Below are 10,686 nucleotides of genomic sequence, written 5' to 3'. Positions count from 1 at the left end.
CACACCTTCAACACACCTTCAACACACCTTCTACTCACCTTTACACACCTTCAACACACCTTCAACACACCTTCTACTCACCTTTACACACCTTCAACACACCTTCTACTCACCTTTACACACCTTCAACACACCTTCAACACACCTTCAACACCCCTTCTACTCACCTTTACACACCTTCAACACACCTATTACTCACCTTTACACACCTTCAGCACCCCTTCTACTCACCTTTACACACCTTCAACACACCTTCTACTCATCTTTACACACCTTCAACACACCTTCTACTCACCTTTACACACCTTCTACTCACCTTTACACACCTTCTACTCACCTTTACACACCTTCAACACACCTTCTACTCACCTTCAACACACCTTCTACTCACCTTTACACACCTTCAACACACCTATTACTCACCTTTACACACCTTCAGCACCCCTTCTACTCACCTTTACACACCTTCAACACACCTTCTACTCACCTTTACACACCTTCTACTCACCTTTACACTCCTTCAACACACCTTCTACTCACCTTTACACACCTTCAGCACCCCTTCTACTCACCTTTACACACCTTCAACACACCTTCTACTCACCTTTACACACCTTCAACACACCTTCTACTCACCTTTACACACCTTCAGCACCCCTTCTACTCACCTTTACACACCTTCAACACACCTTCTACTCACCTTTACACACCTTCTACTCACCTTTACACACCTTCAACACACCTTCTACTCACCTTTACACACCTTCAACACACCTTCTACTCACCTTTACACACCTTCTACTCACCTTTACACACCTTCAACACACCTTCTACTCACCTTTACACACCTTCTACTCACCTTTACACACCTTCTACTCACCTTTACACACCTTCTACTCACCTTTACACACCTTCAACACACCTTCTACTCACCTTTACACACCTTCAACACACCTTCTACTCACCTTTACACACCTTCAACACACCTTCTACTCACCTTTACACACCTTCAACACACCTTCTACTCACCTTTACACACCTTCTACTCACCTTTACACACCTTCAACACACCTTCTACTCACCTTTACACACCTTCTACTCACCTTTACACCCCTTCTACTCACCTTTACACACCTTCAGCACCCCTTCTACTCACCTTTACACACCTTCAACACACCTTCTACTCACCTTTACACACCTTCTACTCACCTTTACACACCTTCAACACACCTTCTACTCACCTTTACACACCTTCAACACACCTTCTACTCACCTTTACACACCTTCTACTCACCTTTACACACCTTCAACACACCTTCTACTCACCTTTACACACCTTCTACTCACCTTTACACACCTTCTACTCACCTTTACACACCTTCAACACACCTTCTACTCACCTTCAACACACCTTCTACTCACCTTTACACACCTTCAACACACCTTCTACTCACCTTTACACACCTTCAACACACCTTCAACACACCTTCTACTCACCTTCAACACCCCTTCTACTCACCTTTACACACCTTCAACACACCTTCTACTCACCTTTACACACCTTCAGCACCCCTTCTACTCACCTTTACACACCTTCAACACACCTTCAACACCCCTTCTACTCACCTTTACACACCTTCAACACACCTTCTACTCACCTTTACACACCTTCTACTCACCTTTACACACCTTCTACTCACCTTTACACACCTTCAGCACCCCTTCTACTCACCTTTACACACCTTCTACTCACCTTTACACACCTTCTACTCACCTTTACACACCTTCAACACACCTTCTACTCACCTTTACACACCTTCTACTCACCTTTACACACCTTCAACACACCTTCTACTCACCTTTACACACCTTCAACACACCTTCTACTCACCTTTACACACCTTCAACACACCTTCAACACACCTTCTACTCACCTTTACACACCTTCAACACACCTTGACACACATTCAACACACCTTTACACAACTTCTACTCACCTTGACACACCTTCTACTCACCTTGACACACCTTCTGCTCATCTTTACACACCTTCTACCCACCTTGACACACATTCAACACACCTTCTACTCATGTTTACACACCTTCTACTCACCTTTACACACCTTCAATACACCTTCTACTCACCTTTACACACCTTCTACTCACCTTTACACACCTTCAATACACCTTCTACTCACCTTTACACACCTTCTACTCACCTTTACACACCTTCTACTCACCTTTACACACCTTCAATACACCTTCTACTCACCTTTGAACACCTTCAACACACCTTCAACACACCTTCTACTCACCTTTACACACCTTCAACACACCTTCTACTCACCTTTACACACCTTCAACACACCTTTACACACCTTCTACTCACGTTTACACACCTTCAACACACCTTGACACACCTTCAACACACCTTGACACACCTTCTACTCACCTTGACACACCTTCTACTCACCTTGACACACCTTCTACTCACCTTGACACACCTTCAACACACCTTTACACACCTTCTACTCACGTTTACACACCTTCAACACACCTTGACACACCTTCAACACACCTTGACACACCTTCTACTCACCTTGACACACCTTCAACACACTGTTACACACATTCAACACACCTTGACACACCTTCAACACACCTTTACACACCTTCTACTCACGTTTACACACCTTCAACACACCTTGACACACCTTCAACACACCTTTACACACCTTCTACTCACCTTGACACACCTTCAACACACCGTTACACACATTCAACACACCTTTACACACCTTCTACTCACCTTGACACACCTTCTACTCCCCTTGGCACACCTTCAACACACCTTTACACACCTTCAACACACCTTGACACACCTTCTACTCACCTTGACACACATTCAACACACCTTGACACACCTTCTACTCACCTTTACACACCTTCAACACACCTTCAACACACCATTACACACATTCAACACACCTTTACACACCTTCTACTCACCTTGACACACCTTCTACTCCCCTTGGCACACCTTCAACACACCTTGACACCCCTTCTACTCACCTTGACACACATTCAACACACCTTGACACACCTTCTACTCACCTTTACACACCTTCAACACACCTTGACACACCTTCTACTCACCTTGACACACATTCAACACACCTTTACACACCTTCTACTCACCTTCAACACACCTTCTACTCACCTTGACACACCTTGACACACCTTCTACTCACCTTGACACACCCTTTACTCACCTTGACACACCTTCAACACACCGTTACACACCTTCAACACACCTTCTACTCACCTTCAACACACCTTGACACACCTTCTACTCACCTTTACACACCTTCAACACACCTTCTACTCACCTTTACACACCTTTACACACCTTCTACTCACCTTGACACACCTTCTACTCACCTTGACACACCTTCAACACACCTTTACACACCTTCTACTCACGTTTACACACCTTCAACACACCTTGACACACCTTCAACACACCTTGACACACCTTCTACTCACCTTGACACACCTTCAACACACTGTTACACACATTCAACACACCTTGACACACCTTCAACACACCTTTACACACCTTCTACTCACGTTTACACACCTTCAACACACCTTGACACACCTTCTACTCCCCTTGGCACACCTTCAACACACCTTTACACACCTTCAACACACCTCGACACACCTTCTACTCACCTTGACACACATTCAACACACCTTGACACACCTTCTACTCACCTTTACACACCTTCAACACACCTTCAACACACCATTACACACATTCAACACACCTTTACACACCTTCTACTCACCTTGACACACCTTCTACTCCCCTTGGCACACCTTCAACACACCTTGACACCCCTTCTACTCACCTTGACACACCTTCAACACACCTTTACACACCTTCTACTCACCTTCAACACACCTTCTACTCACCTTGACACACCTTGACACACCTTCTACTCACCTTGACACACCTTTTACTCACCTTGACACACCTTCAACACACCGTTACACACATTCAACACACCTTCTACTCACCTTGACACACCTTCTACTCATCTTTACACACCTTCTACTCACCTTGACACACATTCAACACACCTTCTACTCATGTTTACACACCTTCTACTCACCTTTACACACCTTCAATACACCTTCTACTCACCTTTACACACCTTCTACTCACCTTTACACACCTTCAATACACCTTCTACTCACCTTTACACACCTTCTACTCACCTTTACACACCTTTTACTCACCTTCAACACACCTTTACACACCTTCTACTCACCTTGACACACATTCAACACACCTTCTACTCATGTTTACACACCTTCTACTCACCTTTACACACCTTCAATACACCTTCTACTCACCTTTACACACCTTCAATACACCTTCTACTCACCTTTACACACCTTCAATACACCTTCTACTCACCTTTACACACCTTCTACTCACCTTTACACACCTTCAATACACCTTCTACTCACCTTTACACACCTTCTACTCACCTTTACACACCTTCTACTCACCTTCAACACACCTTTACACACCTTCTACTCACCTTGACACACATTCAACACACCTTCTACTCATGTTTACACACCTTCTACTCACCTTTACACACCTTCAATACACCTTCTACTCACCTTTACACACCTTCAATACACCTTCTACTCACCTTTACACACCTTCTACTCACCTTTACACACCTTCTACTCACCTTTACACACCTTCAATACACCTTCTACTCACCTTTACACACCTTCTACTCACCTTTACACACCTTTTACTCACCTTCTACTCACCTTCAACACACCTTTACACACCTTCTACTCACCTTTACACATCTTCAACACACGTTTACACACCTTCTACTCACCTTTACACACATTCAACACACCTTTACACACCTTCTACTCACCTTTACACACCTTCAACACACCTTTACACACCTTCTACTCACCTTTACACACTTTCAACATACCTTCTACTCATCTTTACACACCTTCTACTCACCTTTACACACCTTCATATATCTTCTACTCACCTTTACACACCTTCTACTCATCTTTACCCACCTTTAACACACCTTTACACACCTTCATATATTTTCTACTCACCTTTACACACCTTCTACTCATCTTTACCCACCTTTAACACACTTTTACACACCTTCATATATTTTCTACTCACCTTTACACACCTTCTACTCACCTTTACACACCTTCATATATCTTCTACTCACCTTTACACACCTTCATATATCTTTTACTCACCTTTACACACCTTCAAACATCTTCTATTCACCTTTACACACCTTCTACTCACCTTTACACACCTTCATATATCTTCTACTCACCTTTACACACCTCCTGCACAAATGTATACAACTTTACTCGACTTATATATACCTTTACACATTTATACACCATGCACACATTCCGTACAGCTTTACACACCTTTCTACATACCATCTACCCATGTTTAATACACTGTTACACAACATTTAAACGTCTTTACACACCTTCTCCACACGCCTACATTTCTTTACACAACTTCAATACACCAATACAAAATGTCTACACAGCTTTGCCCACCGTCTATATTTAATTCAGTTACGTTTTATTTGCAGTGTCATAATGCAGCATTACTATTTACCTTTAAAAACTTTTTACACACCTTCCCCACACATTCTCTGCACGTTTGCACAGCTTTTACACACCTTCTGAACGTCTTCTACACATCAACTATGCAATAAAAGCAATAAAAAACTTTCAGTATGCTATAAAATGCAGATTATTTATTTCATTTTCCAGCCAGCATCTCTCTCTCTCTCTCTCTCTCTCTCTCTCGATGATAATAATAATAATACTTTCTTTGTGTTGCAGACGAGGATGATGCTTATGGGTTCCTCTTTCTCTCTGTTGGCTGGGTTTGAGTCGGCTCTCTATGAGGTGCTGTTTGCACGCCCTGTGAGCCACTCCCACATCACTTCTTCTTGCTCCAGCTCAGAGGCCAAAAGCACTTCCTGTGCCACGAATGGCTCATCGCTTCCACACGAACAAAAAGATTCGGAGAAGGACAAGAAAAAAACAGAATAATGTTTTGTTTTCTTCTTCTTTCTTTTATTTCCTTCCTTTTCCTGCACGACTGTGATTTTTTCTCCAAGACACTTTTCCACTTTTGCATGTGGGTAAAAATTGAAAGCTGAATTTATCCTTACATGTAGCTGTAGATTTTTTAAATTGCAAGGTTTTGCTCGAACTTTTGTATAACCTCACTACTGAATATTTTCTAGTAAATTCTTTCTTACCTCCCCCCCAAACCCTTTATCTGTATATTTGCTGTGGATCTGTAAATATTTCTATTCTGATTTTATAAAAATAAATCTATTCTCTCAATTATATTTTATATTATTTATATCACAAGATTATGCTGATGTGAAATGTTCTAACTGCTCGACTACATTCCTGAAATAATATCACTGAAAATATAACGGAAGATGTGTCACATTTGTGTGTTATTGTGCGTTTTTACTGAACACATTCCAACCTTTTAGACATCACACACAGCGATGTGAAGCGTTTCCACATTAATAATGGAATATTATTTTAACCTTCACTGAGTTAAATACATTTTTGAATGAAAATATTGTTAGTTCATCAAGTTTAAATGTATTTACAGTATATAAAAGTCTGTTAAATTATCAGTCAAACCTAAAAAGACATGGTAGTGTGACTAAGGTCCCCACAGCAGAATCTCTCCATGATAATATAATATAATATAATATAATATAATATAATATAATATAATATAATATAATATAATATAATATAATATAATATAATATAATATAATACAATATAATATAATACAATATAATATAATATAGGCTGCTTGATGGTTTAGTGGTTAGCACTGTGGCCTCACAGCAAGAAGGTCCTGGGTTCGAACAGGCAGGGGCCTTTCTGTGTGGAGTTTGTATGTTCTCCCCGTATTTTATTAATATGCATGAGTTTACTCAGGGTACTCCGGTTTCCTCCCACAGTCCACAGTCCTCCCACAGTACATTAGGTTGATTGGTAATTCTAAATTGCCCATAGGAGTGAGTGAGTGTGTGTGTGTGTGTGTGTGTGTGTGGTTGTCTGTGGCCCTGTGATGGACTGGTGACCTGTCCAGGGTGAACCGCTACCTTTTGCCCAATGTGTGCTGGGATAGGCTCCAGCAGATCCCTGTGACCCTTATTAGGAATAATGCGGGTATAGACAATGGATGGATAATATAATATAAGCCCGATACTCCTGCTCACCTTTACACACCTTCTTCTCACCTTCATATATCTTCTATAATATAATATAATATAATATAATATAATATAATATAATATAATATAATATAATATAATATAATATAATATAATATAAGCTGACTAATGAGCTAAGAAGCTAGAAAACGAAAAATTGTGTGTGCGCGCGCGCGAGTGTGTTGTCCACTAGGGGGGGTTGTTTTCTCCTCAGTGGTTTGACCCCCCCTCTCCCAGAGGAATGGTATGAGCCAAACGAGCAGAGTGACACAACGGCCGTCAAAACAGACACAAAGAGCGCGTGCACGCACACAGAGACACGCTGACCATCCAGAGCTGTCGTCTTTGTCTCCCACACATGAGAAATGACGCCGAGGCAACAAATAACCATCAGATATTATTGTAATATAGTAAATATCAACATGTATAAGAATTTTAATAATAGTATATAAAGAAAGAGAGTGTGTGTGTGTGTGTGTTCTTTGGTAGACAGACAGACAGGCTGAAAGAAAGACTGTCCGACATTAATGTGACAACAGTGACCTCAATTGATTCAAGTGCATTTTCTTCCTTTGGAGAATCAACACACTGATAAACTGTAGTCCAGTCTCTCTCTCTCTCTCTCTCTCTCTCTCTCTCTCTCTCTCTCTCTCTCTCTCTCTCTCTGTGAAAAAATTAGGATACTCCACTAAATATTCAGTTCTTTATTAAGAAATGTCAATTTTTGATCTTGTTTTAATTTGTACCTGTAGATGAAAGTGATGTAATTGCATGCAAACAACAAAATATCGCTTTGTTTTCACTTTTTAAACAAAAGAAATCAACAAAATTGATTATTTCACCTGAGGAAAAAGTTAGGACTCCCTATGCCCTAATAGCTAATGTTTCCCCCATTGGCTGAAATAACCTCGGAGAGATGTTTCTTGTAGCCATTTACCAGTTTCTGACATGGACTGGAAGAAAGTTTCCCTCACTCCTCAATGCTTCCAGCTGTGTGATGTTTGGGGGGTTTATTGCATGTTTCAAATCACTCCACAGGATCTCAATAGGATTTAGATCTGGACTTTGACTTGGCCAGCCCAGAATTCTCCATTCTTTAGTCCTTGGTGGATTTACTGGTATGTTTTGGGCCATTGTCACGTTGCAAGGTTCAGTTCGGCTTCAGTTTCAGTTTTTTGATAGATAGTCTTACATGTTCCTCAGGCACCTTCTGATAAAATGTAGAATTCATAATGGAGTCTATAATGGTGAGCTGGCCAAGTCCTGCTGCAGCGAAGCATCCCCAAACCATAACACTTCCACCTCCATGTTTCATAGTTGGTACGAGGTTCATTTGCTGAAATGCTGTATTTGGTTTACTGTTATGGTGTCCAAATAATTCAATTTTAGCATCTTTCCGAAGCACGTTATTCCAGAAGTCTTGGCCTTTGTCTCACTGTTCTTTGGGAAACTTTAGTCTTGCCCTCATGTTTTTTAAACAAATATAATAATTAAAGTTGTGTAGTCTCTTTCTGATTGTAATTCATGCACTTTGGCATAAACTGTAGCAAAAGCTTGCTGTAGGTCCTGTGATGATATTTTAGAGTTTTTGGAGATGTCTTTAAGCATCTTTGCGGTCTGCTCTCGGGGTGAATTTACTTGGATGACCTGACCTGGCCATGTTGGCAGTTGTTTTAAATGTTCTTCACTTGTAAATGATTTTCTGGACAATGGAATGGCTGATTACAAATTCTTTCGAGATCTTTTTATATCCCTTACCAGACTCGTAAGCATCAACAACCTTCATTCTGAAGGGCTCAGAGGGCTCTTTGGATTTCACCATGGTGATACCTCTCACTTCAACAATTAAGAGCAAACCAAGCTAATATATATATATATATATATATATATATATATATATATATATATATATATATATATATAAATATATGCATATATATATATATATATATATATATATATAAATATATGCATATACATATGAACTTAAGTGACATCCCATTCCTAATCCATAGGGTTCAATATGACGTTGGTCCACCCTTTGCAGCTATAACAGCTTCAACTCTTCTGGGAAGGCTGTCCACAAGGTTTAGGAGTGTGTTTATGGGAATTTTTGACCATTCTTCCAGAAGCGCATTTGTGAGGTCACACACTGATGTTGGACGAGAAGGCCTGGCTCTCAGTCTCCACTCTAATTCATCCCAAAGGTGTTCTATCGGGTTGAGGTGAGGACTCTGTGCAGGCCAGTCAAGTTCATCCACACCAGACTCTGTCATCCATGTCTTTATGGACCTTGCTTTGTGCACTGGTGCACAGTCATGTTGGAAGAGGAAGGGGCCAGCTCCAAACTGTTCCCACAAAGTTGGGAGCATGGAATTGTCCAAAATGTCTTGGTATGCTGAAGCATTCAGAGTTCCTTTCACTGGAACTAAGGGGCCAAGCCCAGCTCCTGAAAAACAACCCCACACCATAATCCCCCCTCCACCAAACATTACACTTGGCACAATGCAGTCAGACAAGTACCGTTCTCCTGGCAACCGCCAAACCCAGACTCGTCCATCAGATTGCCAGATGGAGAAGCGTGATTCGTCACTCCAGAGAATGCGTCTCCACTGCTCTAGAGTCCAGTGGCGGCGTGCTTTACACCACTGCATCCGACGCTTTGCATTGCACTTGGTGATGTATGGCTTGGATGCAGCTGCTCGGCCATGGAAACCCATTCCATGAAGCTCTCTGCACACTGTTCTTGAGCTAATCTGAAGGCCACATGAAGTTTGGAGGTCTGTAGCGATTGACTCTGCAGAAAGTTGGTGACCTCTTCGCACTATGCGCCTCAGCATCCACTGACCCCGCTCCGTCAGTTTACGTGGCCTACCACTTCGTGGCTGAGTTGCTGTCGTTCCCAAACACTTCCACGTTCTTATAATACAGCTGACAGTTGACTGTGGAATATTTAGGAGCGAGGAAATTTCACGACTGGATTTGTTGCACAGGTGGCATCCTATCACAGTTCCACACTGGAATTCACTGAGCTCCTGAGAGCGACCCATTCTTTCACAAATGTTTGTAAAAACAGTCTGCATGCCTAGGTGCTTGATTTTATACACCTGTGGCCATGGAAGTGATTGGAACACCTGATTCTGATTATTTGGATGGGTGAGCGAATACTTTTGGCAATATAGTGTATACTACCAGTCAAAAGTTTGGACACACCTTCTAATTCCATGGTCTTTCCTGATGTTTATTTCTTTCTACATTGTAAAACAATGCTGAAGGCGGCCGAAATACACAATAATGTCATTTGAACGGTTGATATTGAGATATGTCTGCT

The 10,686-nt window shown here is 41.5% G+C and overlaps 2 protein-coding genes across 2 annotated transcripts in view; both read left to right on the top strand.

Annotated features, from left to right (window-relative positions):
- The window catches only part of tmem38b (transmembrane protein 38B), a 26,841-nt gene extending 20,589 nt beyond the window's left edge, over window positions 1-6,252 (top strand). The window contains exon 6 of the mRNA XM_058414662.1: window positions 5,941-6,252. Within this exon, the coding sequence (XP_058270645.1) occupies window positions 5,941-6,153 (213 nt within the window). The 3' untranslated portion in view covers window positions 6,154-6,252. The remainder of the gene's footprint in view (window positions 1-5,940) is intronic.
- Window positions 2,339-5,934, top strand: LOC131368645 (dynein heavy chain-like). The gene has a single exon (XM_058414661.1). It carries the CDS (start codon window positions 4,156-4,158, stop codon window positions 5,134-5,136), a length of 981 nt encoding a protein of 326 aa, XP_058270644.1. The 5' UTR covers window positions 2,339-4,155; the 3' UTR covers window positions 5,137-5,934.
- Window positions 6,253-10,686: the final 4,434 nt, after the last annotated feature.

This window comes from Hemibagrus wyckioides, linkage group LG18, assembly GCF_019097595.1.
Source record: "Hemibagrus wyckioides isolate EC202008001 linkage group LG18, SWU_Hwy_1.0, whole genome shotgun sequence".
NCBI lineage: Eukaryota > Metazoa > Chordata > Actinopteri > Siluriformes > Bagridae > Hemibagrus > Hemibagrus wyckioides.
Note: the sequence above shows the minus strand (reverse complement) of the source record. Positions and strands in the feature narration are given on the sequence as shown.